At 42.5% G+C, this 19,889-nt stretch overlaps 1 protein-coding gene across 5 annotated transcripts in view; it reads left to right on the top strand.

Moving 5' to 3' along the window:
* Nucleotides 1-19,889, top strand: part of LOC140200513 (tau-tubulin kinase 2-like) — a 179,979-nt gene that overhangs the window by 45,614 nt on the left and 114,476 nt on the right. For all 5 annotated transcript variants that reach the window (XM_072263978.1, XM_072263993.1, XM_072263971.1 and 2 more), the window contains 2 exons: nt 2,639-2,796; nt 15,367-15,598. In XM_072263978.1, coding sequence (XP_072120079.1) covers nt 2,639-2,796; nt 15,367-15,598 — 390 coding nt within the window. The remainder of the gene's footprint in view (nt 1-2,638; nt 2,797-15,366; nt 15,599-19,889) is intronic.

The raw sequence follows: 19,889 nt of genomic DNA, 5'->3' as shown, positions 1-19,889 counted from the left end.
GACCTTGTTAAAGGCCTTACTGAAGTCCATGTAGACAATATCCACTGCCTTCCCTTCATCCACTTTCCTGGTAACCTCCTCAAAAAACTCCAATAGATTGGTCAAACATGACCTACCACGCACAAAGCCATGTTGACTCTCCCTAATAAGTCCCTGTCTATCCAAATGCTTGTAGATTCTGTCTCTTAGTACTCCTTCCAATAACTTACCTACTACCGACGTTAAACTTACCGGCCTATAATTTCCCAGATTACTTTTCGATCCTTTTTTAAACAACAGAACAACATGAGCCACTCTCCAATCCTCCGGCACCTCACCCGTAGACAGCGACATTTTAAATATTTCTGCCAGGGCCCCCGCAATTTCAACACTAGTCTCCTTCAAGGTCCGAGGGAACACCCTGTCAGGTCCCGGGGATTTATCCACTTTAATTTTCCTCAAGACAGCAAGCACCTCCTCCTTTTCAATCTGTATAGTTTCCATGATCTCATTACTTGATTCTCTTAATTCCATAGACTTCATGCCAGTTTCCTTAGTAAATACAGACGCAAAAAACCTATTTAAGATCTCCGCCATTTCCTTTGGTTCCGCACATAGCTGACCACTCTGATCTTCAAGAGGACCAATTTTATCCCTTATAATCTTTTTGCTCTTAATATATCTATAAAAGCTCTTTGGATTATCCTTCACTTTGACTGCCAAGGCAACCTTATGTCTTCTTTTAGCCTTCCTGATTACTTTCTTAAGTATTTTCTTGCACTTCTTATACTCCTCAAGCACCTGATTTACTCCCTGTTTCCTATACAATTCATACAACTCCCTCTTCTTCTTTATCAGAGTTGCAATATACCTTGAGAACCAAGGTTCCTTATTCCTATTTACTTTGCCTTTAATCCTGACAGGAACATACAAACTCTGCACTCTCAAAATTTCTCCTTTGAAGATTTCCCACCTACCAACCACATCTTTGCCAGAGAACAACCTGTCCCAATCCACGCTTTTTGGATCCTTTCTCATTTCTTCAAATTTGGCCGCCTTCCAGTTCAGAACCTCAGCCGTAGGACCAGATCTATCCTTGTCCATGATCAAATTGAAACTAATGGTGTTATGATCACTGCAACCAAAGTGCTCCCCTACACAGACTTCCGTCACTTGTCCTAACTCGTTTCCTAACAGGAGATCCAATATTGCATCCCCTCTAGTTGGTCCCTCTATATATTGATTTAGAAAACTTTCCTGAACACATTTTACAAACTGTAAACCATCTAGACCCCTAACAGTATGGGAGTCCCAATCAATATATGGAAAATTAAAATCCCCTACCACCACAACTTTGTTTTCTGCAGTTGCCTGCTATCTCTCTGCAGATTTGCTCTTCCAATTCTTGTTGACTATTGGGTGGTCTATAATACAATCCCACTAATGTGGCCATACCTTTCCTGTTTCTCAGCTCCACCCATAAGGACTCAGTAGACAAGCCCTCTAATCTGTCCTGCCTGAGCACTGCTGTAATATTTTCCCTAACAAGCAATGCTACTCCCCCACCTTTCATTCCTCTGCCTCGATCACATCTGAAACATCGGAACCCTGGAATATTAAGCTGCCAGTCCTGCCCCTCCTGTAGCCAAGTTTCACTAATTGCTATAACGTCATAATTCCACGTGTCAATCCACGCCCTCAACTCATCCGCCTTCCCCGCAATACTCCTAGCGTTGAAATATATGCACCTCAGAAGATTTTTACCACCACTCACAACCTTTCTATTAGCGAATTTGCTTGAACTTTTAACATCATTTATTTCTTGCTCAGCTGTTGTAGCTTGTATATTTCGTTCTGTTATAGCAGACTGCACCACACTTGATCTAGCATGTGCCTCACATTCACCTCTTGCTGGCATGGCTACTTTGGTTATTCCTCAAGCCAGAGCAGGTTGCAAATGGCCACTGATGTAGAAAACTAGACCCATGGATTACCCCCATGGCTGCCTGATTTAATTCTGGAACACATTCTCTGTTTAGTTTAATTCCTGTAACTGGATGTTACAATCCTGTAAGTGATTGGAAGTCTGTAAAAACAATTAGGAAAAATTTTTAAATAATTAAAAACCTAACATTAATACTGAATTGTATAAATTCATTTGAAGTCGTAATTTATATATTTAAATATCTGTAGTATTTAAAAAAATACAGCGTTCACTTGTTAAAGACTGGTGACTCCTTGCGAATGTTAGTGAAGCCATATTTAAATATTGTGCTCACTTTTGGTCACCCTGTGATTTGGAAGATGCCAGTAATTTGGAAAGAGTGCAGAGGATATGTTGCTGGGACTTGAGGGACTGAGTTATGGAGAGAAGTTGAGCAGGCTGGCTCTTTATTCATTGGGATCCTTATGTAGAGTCTCAGCCCGAAACATCGACTTTTCCATTGATGCTGTCTGGCCTGCTGAATTCCTCCAGCATTTTCTGTCTGTTGCTTTGGATTTCCAGCATTTGCAGATTTTCTCGTGTTTGTTATTTATTTACTTTTGTGTGTGTGTAGATATAGAGATAGTATTCTCTGTGACTATTCCAGAGTAACTGTCCTAGTACTGCATTGTTACATTTTTCATTATCCTGACTTGGTTTTTCTTTGTTCTGTAGTTGTTGATGACTGTGTTTGACAACAGCATAAAAGCACATGGGGTTGTTGACAGTGATCTTTTTGACTGGGAGAAAGCTGGGATGGATGGATCTTTTACTATGATAAGCAGCTCTACTACTCCTCAGCTACATACACGGCAGACTCCTGCTGCTCTTGGGTAAGTACAATATTGTTAGTATATTTTTCCTACACTGATGGAGAGTTTGAATGTGTGAGGAGAATGTTTAACGTTGGCTTACCAGTCATTTAGTGCATCATAATTCAGACAATGTTCTTTCAAGAAGCACAATCATACAGATCAGGATAAGTCAACTTTGTGTTGAGCCATATACTCCATAAGAAATACATTAAATGATTTACTGTAATCTTGTGGAAGTTATGCATTCCCTTGTATTTTGCGTTTTGGCAAGAGAGATTGTTATCACAACTCGCTTTGAATTCATGTTTTGTTTTGAGTTAATGAAGAATAATGCTATAATTCCTTATTAAACAATTGGTTGGTTTAAGGAATAGATTGGTTTGAGTGTAATATACTAGGGAATTCTAACTAAAATGCAGTTGATGTACCCTAATGGACTTAATTAAAGTAGGTCAATTATGGATGATATTTAATTTCTTTGTAAATTATTTTACTGTTGTGCCTTTGACTAATGCTTTAAATGTGATGAACTGAGAGCTTGGATACATACACGGAATTATGTTGTAGTGGCTATTACAGAGACTTGGCTGGCACCAGGGCAGGAATGGATTCTCAATATTCCTGGATTTCAGTGCTTTAAAAGGGATAGAGAGGGGGGGAAAAGGGGAGGAGGGGTGACATTACTGGTCAGGGATACTATTACAGCTACAGAAAGGGTGGGTAATGTAGCAGGATCCTCTTTTGAGTCAGTATGGGTGGAAGTCAAGAACAGGTTAGTCAAGTCAAGTTACTCTATTGAGAGTATTCTGCAGGCCCCCTGGTAGCAGCAGAGATACCGAGGAGCAGATTGGGAGGCAGATTTTGGAAAGGTGTAGAAATAACAGGGTTGTTATCATGGGTGACTTTAACTTCCCTAATATTGATTGGCACCTGATTAGTTCCAAGGGTTTGGACGGGGCAGAGTTTGTTAAGTGTGTCCAGGATGGAATCCCTGTCACAGTATGTTGACAGGCCGACTCGGGGGAATGCCATACTAGATCTAGTATTAGGTAACAAATCGGGTCAGGTCACAGATCTCTCATTGGGTGAGCATCTGGGGGACAGTGATCACCGCTCCCTGGCCTTCAACATTATCGTGGAAAAGGATAGAATCAGAGAGGACAGGAACATTTTTAATTGGGGAAGGGCAAATTATGAGGCTATAAGGCTAGAACTTGCGGGTGTGAATTGGAATGATGTTCTTGCAGGGAAATGTACTATGGACATGTGGTCGATGTTTAGAGATCTCTTGCAGGATGCTAGAGATAAATTTGTCCCAGTGAGGAAGATAAAGAATGGTAGGGTGAAGGAACCGTGGGTGACAAGTGAGGTGGAAAATCTAGTCAGGTGGAAGAAGGCAGCATACATGAAGTTTAGGAAGCAAGGATCAGATGGGTCTATTGAGGAATATAGGGAAGCAAGAAAGGAGCTTAAGGGGCTGAGAAGAGCAAGAAGGGGGCATGAAAAGTCTTTGGCAAGTAGGGTAAAGGAAAACTCCAAGGCATTCTTCAATTATGTGAAGAACAAAAGGATGACTTGGAGAGAAGGTAGGACCGATTAGAGATAAATGTGGGAAGATGTGCCTGGAGGCTGTGGAAGTGAACGAGATCCTCAATCCTCAATACTTCTCTTTGGTATTCACCAGTGAGTAGGAACTTGATGACGGTGAGGACAATACGAATGAGGTTGATGTTCTGGAGCATGTTGATATTAAGGGAGAGGAGGTGTTGGAGTTGTTAAAATACATTAGGACAGATAAGTCCCCGGGGCCTGACGGTATATTCCCCAGGCTGCTCCACGAGGCGAGGGAAGAGATTACTGAGCCTCTGGCTAGGATCTTTATGTCCTCGTTGTTTATGGGAATGGTACCAGAGGATTGGAGGGAAGCGAATGTTGTTCCCTTGTTCAAAGAGGTAGTAGGGATGGTCCGGGTAATTATAGACCAGTGAGCCTTACGTCTGTGGTGGAAAAGATTCTTAGATTCTGTGGGCATTTAGAGAATCATGGTCTGATCAGGGACGGTCAGCATGGCTTTGTGAAGGGCAGATCGTGTCTAACCTGATAGAATTCTCTGAGGAGATGACCAGGCATATAGATGAGGGTAGTGCAGTGGATGTGATCTACATGGATTTTAGTAAGGCATTTGACAAGGTTCCACATGGTAGACTTATTCAGAAAGTCAGAAGGCATGGGATCCAAGGAAGTTTGGCCAGGTGGATTCAGAATTGGCTTGCCTGCAGAAGGCAGAGGGTGGTGGTGGAGAGAGTACATTCAGATTGGAGGGTTGTGACTAGTGGTGTCCCACAAGGATCTGTTCTGGGACCTCTACTTTTCGTGATTTTTGTTGACGACCTGGATGTGGGGGTAGAAGGGTGGGTTGGCAGGTTTGCAGATGACACAAAGGTTGGTGGTGTTGTAGATAGTGAAGAGGATTGTCGAAGATTGCAGGGAGACATTGATAGGATGCAGAAGTGGGCTGAGAATTGGCAGATGGGAGTTCAACCCGGAGAAGTGTGAGGTGGTACACTTTGGAAGGACAAATTCCAAGGCAGAGTACAAAGTAAATGGCAGGATACTTGGTAGTGTGGAGGAGCAGAGGGATCTGGGGGTACATGTCCAGAGGAGTGGCAGGATACTTGGTAGTGTGGAGGAGCAGAGGGATCTGGGGGTAAGTCGAAGGATAGAGTTTAAGAGTCGCGAGGTAATGATGCAGCTCTATAAAACTCTGGTTAGGCCACACTTGGAGTACTGTATCCAGTTCTGGTCGCCTCACTATAGGAAGGATGTGGAAGCATTGGAAAGGGTACAGAGAAGATTTGCCAGGATGCTACCAGGTTTAGAGAGTATGGATTATGATCAGAGTTTAAGGGAGCTAGGACCTTACTCTTTGGAGAGGAGGAGGATGAGAGGAGACATGATAGAGGTGTACAAGTGTAACGTTCAGTTATATTGGCTCGTGCATGTCTAGGGGAAATCCCACCCAGCACCTGCCTCAACACTTCCCACGGAGTCGGTTGCTGCCCGAATCAATCCCAAACATCAATCATCAGCCAGCACACGCAGTACGTTTTACCAAGCACACTTTATAGATATTACTAATTCTATGATATTAATATAAATTCGACACAGAAAAGGAAGTAATGAAAAAAAAGGCGCCAACACTTATCGAAGTCCAAGTTCTTTGCGCGCAACCGTTGGAGCTCATTCGATTCCGGATGACCACTCGGATCCTGTCGACTCATGGCTCAGGACCACCCGAAGTGATGGACCAGAGCCTTTCCGCACGTCCGACGTCCTCCTCGTCTCTCCTCCGACTCCCCGCCAAAATCCCGTCCACCGTCCTCCTCGTCTCTCCTCCGACTCCCCGCCAAAAACCCTGTCTGCCGTCATATGATACAGCATTATATCCGAAAACAAAATGATACATGACCACCCATTGGCTAATAGCACCCTGCTATCTATAATAATCCAAGCAACAGTCTAGCCAGAGACTTTCTCAGCATTCCCCAGTATAACATAACAAAGAAGACATTTTAAATTTAACAAAAAAGAAAGACCTCGTATACTCTCCCCCCACCAATAAAAGTCATGCCCTCATGACGTTAACAGGGTTCACCAGTGCTCCTTGTGAAACACAAAACTCAACCCAGGTGCATAAAGCAGTAACATAACTTTCCAGGGCAGTAGAGATCACACCCTGTTCTCCCGGCACTGTATAAGTCAATCTCTCTGGGGGATGCCTACTCCTCCGAGGCCTCTGTACTTCCTCTGCTGACTCTCCCTGTTCAGACACCCCAGGTGACCCCCCCGGACCTATCTGTCAGACCCTCCCCCTCACCTGTGAGCCCTCTGCCTCAGGTTCTGGCTCCACCCTCTCCTCCCCCAATCCCGGCTGTAATACAGGCGGCTCTGCAACACCCTCCCTTGGTTCCCCTAACTCAGTGAGGGAAGGGACAGGAGCCTCTTCTCCCGGCACCGGAGAATCAGCGAACGGAAACGGGTACCACACGTCTGAATCATCGTCTTCCGATGATGTATCCCTTTTCGGGGTGGGGACTGGCCCCGTCTCTTTCGCAGCAGGCTCTTCCCTCGCCCCGCGCCCTCGCAGAGTCCTCACACTAGGCGTAAACTCCCATTCGAGCTCTCAGTCTACCTGCACCTCTTGACCCAGAGGCAACAGGTGGTTCTGATGGAGTACCTTGACAGACCCCTTCCCATCCTTGGGTCTCACCTGGTAAACAGGGAGATTCAGCATCTGACTCTCCACCATATAGGGGGTGGCCGCCCAACGATCCGCCAACTTGTGCTTACCAGGTAGTCCTAAATTCTGGATAAGGACCCGGTCTCCCGCAATAGCTGGACGAACTTTACTTTCTGATCATATCTCTTCTTATTCCGCTGATTCTGCTTGGTGGCTGCCGCCTCAGCCAACTCGTATGCCCTTTTCAACTCTCTCCTCATATCAGACACGTACTTCAGAAGGCTTCGAAGGTATTTCACCTGCTTCAGTCCCAAAACGTAGATCAATGGGCAACCTCGCTTCCCATCCGAACATCAGATAATAGGGCGAGTACCCGGTAGCATCATTGCGCGTACAATTGTAACAGTGAACCAAATGGGCGATGTGCTGACTCCACTTGCTCTTCTGTCCGATCTCCAAAGTGCCGAGCATGTCCAGCAGGGTCCGGTTAAACCTCTCTGGCTGAGGATCACCCTGCGGGTGATAGGGGGTGGTCCTGGATTTCTCAACCCCAAGCATACGCAGTAATTCATGGAGGAGCCTGCTCTCGAAGTCCCGTCCCTGATCACTATGGATCCGCCGGGGAAGGCCATAATGAACAAAGTACTTCTCCCATAACACCTTCGCCACTGTAGTCGCTTTCTGGTCCTTAGTGGGAAATGCCTGCGCATATCTAGTGTAGTGATCCGTGATAACCAAGACATTGGGGATGTTGCTGGTGTCTGGCTCAATAGACAGGAAATCCATACACGCCAGGTCCATGGGTCCCGCACTCTGCAAGTGGGATAACGGCGCCGCCTGCGCAGGCAAGGTCTTCCTCCTGACGCAACGGCTACAGGTCTTACAGTATTCTTCCACCTCCCCCCTCATCGGGGCCAGTAAAACTGGTCCTTGAGTAATCCATAGGTCCTCTCTACCCCTAAGTGCCCGGAATCATCATGTAGTGCCTGGAGCACAGTCTTCCGATACTTCACAGGCACGACCAGCTGCCAGCGCCAGGGGTGGTCCGGGGGCGACGTGACCCAGTACAACACGTGGTTCTTCAGCTTCAACCGAGGCCACTCCTTCAGTAGTAGGGGAACGGAGGCATGCTTCGCCTTCTCCACCTGGCCCATATCACCCTGTCTAACAGTGTACGAGATAGTGCCAATGCTCGGGTCATCACGCTGAGCCGCCCCCACTTCCTGGGGGCTCAACTCCGGCAGCTGCCTGTTCCTCAGAGCAGTCAAATTACAGTAAACAGTGGGTAGCACGTCATCATCAGCCCCCAATTGATCTACTGCCCGATCCGTTCCCATCTGTTCTCCTACTTCCCCGTCACTCCCAACTTGACACATGGCGTTTACTCCCGGGGCAGGGATACTTTTCCACTCCTCAGCTGTGCCTGACTCATCGTGCGCCCGACGAGATAGAGCATCTGCATCGATGTTCCGACTCCCTGGCCGGTACTTCAGGCTGAACTCATAGGCAGACAAGGCCGCTAACCACCAGTGCCCAGTAGGGTCCAGCTTTGCTGAGGTCAGGATATAAGTGAGGGGGTTGTTGTCAATTCTCACCTCAAACTGGGCCCCGTATAGATAGTCACTCAACTTGTCCACCACCGCCCATTTCAGCGCCAAGAACTCCAGCTTGTGAGTGGGATAGTTTCCCTCAGATGGCGACAAGCTCCGGCTGACAAACGCCACCGGCCTCAATCCGTTGCCCTGTTCCTGGTACAGGACAGCCCCCAGACCCTCGTGACTGGCATCAGTGTGTAGAACATACGGCTTCTGGGGATCAGCAAAAGCCAATACTGGGGCCTGAGTCAGCGCCCTTTTTAGAGATTGGATCGCCTCCTCACATTGAGCATCTCACCTCGATCCAAAAGGCTCCCCTGGGTTCAAGTATCCTTCTACCTCCGGCCCTCGGTCTTCCTTCCTCTTCCTCCCCACAGGTGGATAACCACACAACAGCTGGTTCAATGGGTGATTCATTTTCGCATATCCTTTCACGAATCGCTAATTACCTGGGCTGCACTAGGAGGTTGTTGTGTCTTTAGCAGTTTTGGTGTAAAGCCCTAAGCCTTTTTATGGCATACCTTGAAAGCTATCTTTGTCATCAAAATTTTGGGCAGCTATTAAGATGTGTAACTAGATAGCATGATTTTGACTTTTATTTCATTGTTGTATCCATGAAACACCTTTTGGAGCTTTTAAATGCTCAAAAATGTGACCTATTGTAGAAACACACACCTGGGTGCTGAAGGAACTCAGCAGGCCAGGCAGCATCTATGCAAAAGGGTACAGTTGATGTTTTGGGCCGATACCCTTCACCTTTCGGCCCAAAATTTGGACTCTACTGTTTTCCATAGATGCTGCCTGCTGAGTTCCTCCAGCTTTTTGTGTGTGTTACTTGGACTTCCAGCATCTGCAGAGATTCTCTTGTTTGTGATTGAATTATCTATTTAGAGCTTACAACTGATAAGTAATAAGGACAAAAGATAACAAGCGAAAGGTTAAACAGCATAGGTTGGTAATAGAAAGATAGGAAAATTAGCATTTAGAACCAGAGGTTACAGAGCCAGAGACAATAAAAAGATTTTAAACATTAAAGAGTTTTTTTTTTACTTTTCTATTACAGAGAGAAAGCAACAGAGAAACAGAAACTGATACAGAGTATATGGTATCTGCACAGACCTCACTGTGGACTAGGGGCTAGTTGAGCTTGCTTTAATACTCAGTTAGAAAGGCTGACGTGTAATTTAAGAAAAAGGATCACATTGGAGCCCTGATGAATTATGTTCTGGTGGGAATACGTAATTTGATATGGGATGTTACAGAACAGCTGGTGTAACATGCACACAAAGTACACAAATAAAATATTTGCCATTAACAAATTTAATAAGGTTTATCTTATTTCATTTGCCAAGTAGAACAAAAAATATACTGCATTACACAGAATATGACCATTTAATACTCTGAGACAAATTGTTACCTATCCACCAATGTAAGAAACAATCATTTCAAAAGATCTTATTTAAAAAAATATTCTATACCGGCATTCTAAGTTGAACTATTGTATCTCCTGTATTTCCATATCCTTTTGAAGAAATATTGCAGCTTATTCCTGTCTTTGAATGTTCTAAACAATTCCTCTGCATACCTTCATTAATAAATACCATGAAAAGCAATAAGCACCAAGTTAAAGTAACCAGCTAAAAACCAGCAAATGTATTACTTTTAAACTAATTGCTAATCATAGGGGAGATTTTGTTTTTTTGCAGGATGAATTGTTGCACATTGGGAAGTTAAGGGGGATGGGGAGTGGAGTTAACTGTTGTCAAGGTACTGCCACAGATCATGAAGATGATACAGAGCATTTAAAATGCTTCATGGGGAAAATGTACACAGCAAAGATGAGAAGATTAAGAGTGGCCAACAACTTGGTCAAAAACCTTAAGTTCTGAGTTGGTGGCAAGGTGGATATGAATGAAGGGAATTCTTGTTTGTTGAACCTTTGTCTGGTAGCTCAGTCATCAGTGGTTCTGTGATAAATTTGAACACCAAGTGCTTCCCATGAAATGTAGGGGATACCAAAATGAAGGTCAACAAAGAAAATGGTGAAGATACAAAATTTTAAATTTGAGGTGACTGAGTTAGAGAGCCCTCATAACTTGTCGAGGATGGGTGATAGAGTGGTAGGATTTGGAAATGTAGGACGACAGATTTGAATAAGATGCCAAGTTAAGGATGCAAATCCAGTCTGAAGATTATTACAATAATTTGATTTTAATTTTATTTCAGAGGATTCAAAGTACATTTATTATCAAGGTATGTACGTATTATACAACCCTGAGATTCCTCTTCTCTACAGATAGCCACGAAACAAAGAAAACAACATATCCCGTTCAGAGAAAACATTAACCTCCCCCCCCCCCCCACACACACGCAAAAAAAAACAAATTGTGGAAATGGCAACAAGAACATCAACCCACGTGCAAGAAAAAAACAAATAGTGCAAACAGCAAAAAGAACATCACAACCCCCCACGCAAAAGGCAACAAGAAAGAATGAGCCAAAACACAATATTAAAAAATTACTAAGTCCATTTTTCAATGAATGAGTGAGAGTGAGTGTGGCTTTCTCTAGCAGCAGTGATGGTGATGAACACTCACTCGCCTTCTGCATTCGTCTTGATGTTTCAATCTTCCTCAATGCTTCAATCAGTAAGATCGGTAAGAGGTGGGTCGATCCTGGGCTTGCACCCTGTCTCTCAGCTTTTTGACCTGAAGGCTATTAACCTCCCAGAACCTTCTTGGAGACAGCAAAGCACCAGATAGCTCAGTGGGCCCAAAAACATGCCATCAAACTGTAGATCACAGGATCACTGGCTTTAGAACCATATTTTAAAAAAATGTGAAAGTAACTGTTTCGTGGACCATCTGCAGGGTGTCGCCTGTGGTAGCATTGTTCACTGGCACCATCTTCTTCCGGAATTGAAAAAGTATACATTGTATAATGGTTTAACAATTTATCACAAATCAGAATGTACTATTTAGATTGCATATTTTGAATGTGCATGATGTCACAAGGTCATATAGTCAAGTGGCATCTCAGGCTCCAATCAATAGTGAAATATTTTGTCCTGTTCACCACTGCTGATCAAAAAGAAGACTTTAAAGTAAGTGTACCTCACCAGTGAGCGGGATGGCAAAAGGTGCTGCACAGTTACAGCCTGATGCGTAGAGTGGACTTACCGGCCGGCGCCACGGCCTACTGCGGCTACTCGGGGAAGTGGGCATTGGAAAAGGATACGGAACCACTGGTACTTTAGTGACTGTTGAAGCACGTCCCTGCAGGCCTGCGCTCCTGAAGATTCTACTTACTAACATCTGATAGTGAGAAAATAAGATGGATTATTGTGTCTGCATCTGAACCAACAGGAGATGAGGGACTGTTGCACACTCGTCCTGACAGAAACGTGGCTCCAGGACAGCACTCCATACTTGGCCATCAAGCTATGAGGCCTAATCTGCTTTCAGGTGGACAGAAATGATGCGAATTCTGGTAAGACCAGTGGAGGCGGTCTGTGTGCCTATGTCAGTAAGAACTTGTGCGTGAATGCCTCGGTGCCAGTGCTGCGGAAGCTCTGTGGTGCCATCTGTGACCTCGAAGCCTCTCACTCCAATGGTTTCTTCAATTGTATCAACTTAAAAACAGTCCTGCCAAAGCTCTACCAGCATGTCAACTTTGCAAACATAGGAGAGAACCTCCTAGACCTGGTCTATACTAACATTCGTGGAGCCTACAAGGCCGCCTCTGCCGTCACCTTGGGTACTCAGACCATGCATCCATTTTGCTAATCCCTGCATACAGACCACTGGTTAAACAAGTCAAACCAGTTTACAGGGAGATCAGGACCTGGCCAGAAGTTGCCACCTACTATGTGAACAGCTACAGGACTGGACTGGAGCATATTCAGGAAGGCAGCTGCCTACGATCATCATGTCAACATTGATAAATAGGCGGGATCGGGACTGGCCACATAGGAAATGCACTGAAGAAAAAGGATCATAGAGTTGTATGTGGTGACATGTATGTACTCCGATAATAAATTTTACTTTGAACTTTGAACCATGATTAAGCACTACACTGCCAGGGCAAACGAGAAACCATGGCTTAATGCAGAGGTTCGTGCACTGCTCAGGGATCGGGATAATACTCTCAGATTAGGGATAGGACGTCTCTAACGTCAGCAAGAGCCGTGCTCTCATGCTATCAGGAAGGCAAAGTGAGAGTACGCACAAAAAAACTCACTGACACCATGTGCAAGACACTTACAGAAAGATATACAAACCACCTAGTGCATCAATGATAGTGACAGTGACACCTCCCTTCCTGATCATATAAAATCCCTCCTTCCAGCTACATTGGACCCTTTCCAGTTCACCTACCGCCCATGATCTCTTTGACTTCCTGCCACCAGGAAAGAGGTACAGGATCAGGTTGAGAACTGCCAAACTAGTCCAAACTGGGTAACAGCTTCTTCCCTCAGGCTGTGAAACCTGCCACCACCGAAGGTCTTAGCGGTAGGACATCGCGCTGTTTACTGTTTACCTGTGCTACGCGCCACATGCACTTTGAATTCAATTTTATTAATTTATTTGTGGCAGTATTTTGTGCTGTGTATGATATATGTTTTGTGGTTGCACTGTGGTCTGGAGGAATGTTGTTTCATTTGGTTGTATATACTGTATATACAGACAGATGACAATGAACTTGATTTCATTTGATTTTGCATATTACATTTTTGATAGTCTAACTCTGAATCAGTGTTATACGTGTAATGACAGCTTAACTCTGTATTTCCAAAGAATCAGGTTAATTATGTTGTAAAATGAAGATGGGTAGAGGGGCAGGTAGTTTTGAGGGAATGAAGCAGCACTAGAAGGACTTAGACAGATGAGGAGAATGGGCAACAAAATGGCAGATGGAATACAGGGTTGGGAAGTGTATGGTCATGCACTTTGATAGAAGAAATGAAAGGGTTGACTATTTTCTAAATGGAGAGAAAATATTAAAAACTGAGGTGCAAAGGAACTTGGGAGAACTTCTGCATGATTCCCTAAAGGTTAATTTGGAGGTTGTGTGTGTGGTGAGGAAAGCAAATGCAATGTTAGTATTCATTTCATGTGGACTAGAATATAAATGTAAGGATGTTATGTTGAAAATTTATAAAGCACTGGTAAGACTTCACTTGGAATATTGTGAGCAGTTTTGGGCCCCTTATCTTAGAAAGGATGTGCTGAAACTGGAGAGGGTTCAAAGGAGGTTCACAAAAAATGATTCCAAGATTGAATGGGTTGTTATATGAAGAGTATTTGATGGCTTTGGGCCTGTATTCACTAGAATTCAGAAGAATGAGGGGTGACCTCTTTGAAACCTATTCAATAGTGAAGGGCCTTGATAGGGTGGATGTGGAGAGGATGTTTCCTATGGTGGGAGAGTCTAAGACCAGAGGACACAGCCTCAGAATAGAGGGGTGTCCTCTTAAAGCAGAGATGAGGAATTTCTTTAGCCAAAGAGTAGTGCATAATCTGCTCAGCTTCTTCTCATAACCTTTTCTATATTGTTCCCCAGTAACTCTCCTAAAACTGGGGAAGTGTTAGCAAATAACCCTTGACTCATAACTGGTGGAACTATTTAAACCCATCTAATGGAAAATGGTTTTAAATACAAGTAACTTTGTTTACTTCAGAACAAAGTCTTAACGATTTTAGTCCTTTGAATAACAAATTTGCCTGCCAGAGTATCACTTTCTCTTCCAGGTCATGTGTAACCAATCTCTCAGATCTCCTCTGCCCCAGGAGAGATCCTAATGGTCCAAAAATCTGCATCCCTGCCCCACACCAGTTTTTCAGCCATGCGTTCATTTGCCATGGCCTCCTCTTCTTACCCTTGTTAGTACATGGCACTGGAAATAATCCGGGGATTACTACCTTTTATGTCCTGCTTTTTAATTTCTTCCCATTGGGAGCTTCTACATTCTGATATTTACTCTGCAAATCTCATCCCTTTTCTCTACCTGTGTCATTTATGCCAGCATGCACAACAATTTGCTACTCCCCTCACCCTTAAGAAATATGGTTAACTGGCAAGACCCTTAATCTCTTGGTGTGTGTGACATGCATAGTTGTCAAATAATAAGGAAATGTTAACTGACCAATATTAATCACCACACATGATTGAAAGAATGTAGCATTAGGCAGGATCTATTTTTGGAAAGCAAACTGCTTAATATAAGAACTTGACATGTACTGTAGGTGCTATAGCATCTCCTTATGTAAATAGCAGAATCATTCATTAATTGCAAACATTTATTATGCAAATAACAAGACCAATATTTGAAGGGGTCAAGAATTTTATGACATAAAGGATTTTGTCTTATCCTGCTTTTGAAAGATCATGGTAGTAAATTAGTCCCATTCTCTTGCTCATCCTACTTGCCTTTAAATTTTTTTCAACTTTAACTGTTTGGCTTTTGTAGATAACAATGGAAGCTGCTCCCAGCTTTTATATAAGCAATGCTTTCCAGGTTACAAAAGTATCTAACCCATTTCCCTTTAATCCGGGGGTTCCCAACTTTTTGATGCCATGGACCCCTACCATTAACTGAGGGGTCTATGAACCCCAGGTTGGGAACCCCTGCTTTAATTGATAAAACTGCTATCAAAAGAAATACTTTTTAATAAGTTACAGAAATTTCTATCTTTAATTCCTCACCATGAAAAGTAGACTATATGAGATGTCTTTATGCTTGTATTTTGACAGAATTGCTAATGCTTCACTGGTGCCAGGAGATCTGATGAAAGAAAACACTGATGAGGTATTGCAAGATGAGCAGCTCAGTGACGGGGAGAATGCTATCCCAGGCATAATTTGCCCTGAAAGGATGGCAGAGTCTCAAGGATCTCAAAACCCACAGACTCCCTATGTTGGAGAGAAGGATGTTTGGGAAGAAATGGACATCAACAGGAACAAAATGAAGACCTCTGGCTATAAGGTAAATTAGATTTGGTGGATGAAAGAAGGGCAGCAGACTTTCAACGATGAAGCAAAGCCATCATGTCATGTTTAAATTGGCTTTCTGCTTACCATCCCTAACAATATCCTTACCTTATTGAGTTGTTGTTAGGAATCTCTCCTTTTATCCATGAGTCTACTCCATTTGTAGCAATTCTGACATCGTAGATATTTCATGTTAATGTAAGTTGGCTCTTCCAAGGCAAGCATGAAAAAGATATTCAATATAGATCCTACAAAATAGTGAATAAGAAATTACTGACATTCATAATTTTGGACTTCTACTTGATTTGGAACTTCACACTTTGGTTGCCTCAGGTATGCAAGCTAATGTTTTTATATGAAAAAGGCTCACATCTCTCATGAGGGAAGGGGTTCCAGGAAGATAAATGGGAGAATGAAACAGACAGGAATGCTTTGTATAGACTTAATGGGCTAAATGGCCATCTGCTCTGAGAACGTTCAAGAAATATTAAATGAGTTTACGGGGATTAATATGCTGAAACTGGGAAGAAAAAGAAAATCAGTGATTTGACATTACAGGGATGTTCCCAGGACTTGAGGAAATAGATTAGGACTTTATATCTTAGAGTGCAGGAAAATGAGGAGAGATTCGGTAGAGGTATATAAATTTGAGGGGTATAGATAGGGTAAATGCAAGCAGGCTTTTTCCACTGAGGTTGGGTGAGACTCAAACTAGAGGTCAAGGGCTAAGGATGAAAGGTGAAAAGTTTAAAGGGAACATGAGGGGGAGCTTCACTCAGAAGGTAGTGAGAGTATGGACGAAACTGCCAGTGTAAGTTCAAAGGTTCATTTAGTATCTAAGTATACAATTCTGAAATTTCTTCTTCAGGTAGCCATGAAACCAAGAAAGAAACAGCAGCATAATCATGAGCCCCAAATCCATCTCCCAGCACAAAAAAAGAGCAAAAATGGAACAGGCACATCGACCCCCAAATCCCCCCCCACACACAAAAAAATGAGAAACATAGGGTGAAAAACAGAATACAACAAAACCATAAGACTGGGGGTGGGGGGGGGGTCCACAGTCCAAGTCCACATCCAAATGCAGAAAACCTGGGCAAATTTTTCCCTCTTCATAGCAGAGCAATCTCACCAGCGTGTTTTTTTTTTAAAAAGCAGACAGCTGGCACTTCAATCTCCCTTGTCACTTTAATCGGTGAACAAGTTCAAAGTTAATTTATTATTAAATACATATTTGTCACATATATAGTGGATTCCACTTAATTTGTCTATTGGTTAATCGGGGCAGCTGCTTATTTGGGACAACTCTTAAAGAACAAAACCTAATTGAGAAAATAGCTGAGATTCCCTTTGCTTATTTGGGACAGTATGCAGCATAATTGGAACAGGACACTGTTGCCGAACAGGTTCTAAATAGCATCAATTGCATGCACTTGTGTGGCATTTGCAAGCAAACTGTTTTTAAATGGTGTCAGTTGCTTGTGTTTGTGTTTAAGAAGCAGTGATTTTTGTCACTGATAGTTGGTGAGAAATAAGTAGTAAGACAATTTGGAACTGTTTTGCTCATTGCGGCTTCAAGCATTCAGGCTTAAAAATCCCAAAAATGGCTGGGATTGAAAATGAAATGTCTTCACTACTTCAACAACTTAGGAACTATGAAGAATTTGAAGGCATTGACAATCATCTTTAAGATTTGGAGGATGCTATTGTCAACGGCATTCTGTGAAGTCAGTCCATTTTCTGCACTAGGTGTCTGCTGATTTCGTTCATTTACCAGCAAAAGAACACGACACAAAAGTGTTCAAAGTAAATTTATTATCAAAGTACATATATATATCAACATATACAACCCTGAGATTCATTTTCTGGTAGGCATCCTCAATATATCCAATAACTATAATAAAATCAATGTAAGACTGCATCAACAAGGCGGGTAACCAGTGTGCAAAAGACTACAAACTGGGGGACTTCTGGTAGAGCTCATGGAGTGAAGTCGTGTTCTTGACTCGCTCCATTACCTCTGAGTTTTTTTTCTTATGATCAGCTATATTTTAACTAACCATTAAGGCATCGACTTTTACAATACTTTGAAACAAATTGGGCTCTTCGATAATCGGATGTTTTTAAGGTCTGCTATGTCTAAAAATGGAAAAAATGGGAAAGATGGCAAACCTCCGGTTAGAACGAAAGGTACCGATCTTCCTCCGACTGAACCACTGGTGACTTTGAAAGCTATATCGGATTTAATTCAAAGGGAAATTTCAACCTCTATTACGGAACTGATTCGTTCGGAAATTTCAATTAATTTCCAGAAAATTGCCAATTCAATCGATAAAATACAATTATCTATTATGGAACATCAGTCAGCTATATCTAATCTTCAAAAATCCACACAACAAAATAAACTCAAGATGGGGAAAATTGAAGAAACAATTACTATAATGAAGAAAAAACTTGACTTTCTGACCTTTAAAAACTCTGACTTAGAATCCAGAATGCGACAGCAGAATCTTCGAATGATTGGTGTGTGTGAAGCTGTGGAACCTGACCACCCTATGAAGTTTATTTCTCAACTTTTAAAAGATGCATTTCCTACTGTATTTCCTGACCAACCACCGTTATTGAATCGGGCTCACAGACTTCCATCATACTCGTCTAAGTCAGATAAACCTCGACATGTCATCTTACATTTTCATTACTTTCAAGACAAGGAGAAACTGTTTCGATTCGTTCGATCTAAAGGTTACATTGATTTTTCGCATCTTAATTTCCGATTCGTGGAGGATTTCAGTAAACCAATTCGGGATCAACGGGTTCGTTACAGATCTGTGATGTCGGAACTCTACAAGATGGATTTAAAACCAGCGCTGCTTTACCCAGCACGTCTAAGGATTCGTACGTTGGATGGAATCCTCTGTTTTTTTGAATCTCCATTGGATGCCCAGAGTTATCTGGGTCAATTTTCACCTTCAACATCTTAATCGTAATTTTTAACAATCTCCGTTTGATCGGAGGTTGTGAATCTGTCGGCCTTAATTTTTTTTTGTCTAAAAATGGGTAGAAAAGTTTATTTTTGATTAATTAATATGGCTGCTAAACTTTCTTTCTATCTGCGTCATTCCTTTCTTTTTCCCAGGGGATTCTGGGTGGTTATTCCCTCAACGTCATTCTACGTATTTCCTTTGAGGCCTTAAATTTTGTAGTTTTTAAATCTACTTTTTTTGTAGGTTTTCATAGCTAGTTTATGTTAGTATTTTCATTTCTTTTTTTGTTCATAGAGTCTGGGGTTTGTTGCGTTTTTTTTTATATTTTCTGGCTTTTTCTTTGTTATATTAAGTGTTTGTTTTAATTGACTTACCTTTTTTTTATTCTTTTACTGTTTTATAACTAGCTGATCTTTTTTATATTTACACTTTTTTTTAGGGAGCGTCTATCAGAAGTCATGGGGGTAGTTTTAGTGCTTGCTTCTTTCTGGCTGGTCTGTTTTAGATCTAGCCTTGGGGTCATGGGGTGGGGGGTGGGGGGTGGGGCTTCACGTTTTAGTTTCTTTCTTCTTGGGCTATGTACACTATTGAAGTATTGGTTGCGTTCTCCTTCCCGGTATCTCTTATTTGTTCTGTTCCCTTTCGGGGTTCGTGGGTCGAGCCTATCGTCAATCCTCCTTTTTGCGGGTTGACTTTAGGGTTTATGGAGTCTATTATTAATTTTGTCTCCTGGAATACTAATGGTCTTAACCATCCTATTAAAAGGAAAAAAGTTCCGGAGACTTAAAGCACAAATTCTATTTTTACAAGAGACCCATGTGCGGAGGGGGGACAGACTACGTTTTTTTAAATTCTGGAAGGAACGACAGTTTCATTCGAACTCTAACACTAAGATTCGAGGTGTCTCTATTTTTATAGACTCCTCAGTTACTTTTATACAACATGATATTACCTCTGATCCGAATGGTAGATTTCTACTGGTTAGTGGTCTACTATTTAATAAAAAGGTAGTTTTGGTTAATGTTTATGCTCCCAATATGGACTATCCAGAATTTTATAAATCATTATTCAATCAGTTCCCGAATTTGAATGAGTTTTCATTGATTTGGGGCGGAGATCTTAATACCTGTTTATCTCCAGCTTTGGACCGTTCGGCTCCTCTACGGACCTTACCTAATAAATCTGCAACTTTGATTAATTCATTCCTCTCTGATTCTGGGTCGATGGACATTTGGCGTTTTATGCATCCTCAGGAAAAAGATTTTTCTTTTTTTTCACATGTTCACCATTCCTGTTCAAGAA

Source organism: Mobula birostris, chromosome 1, assembly GCF_030028105.1.
Source record: "Mobula birostris isolate sMobBir1 chromosome 1, sMobBir1.hap1, whole genome shotgun sequence".
Lineage (NCBI taxonomy): Eukaryota > Metazoa > Chordata > Chondrichthyes > Myliobatiformes > Myliobatidae > Mobula > Mobula birostris.
Note: the sequence above shows the minus strand (reverse complement) of the source record. Positions and strands in the feature narration are given on the sequence as shown.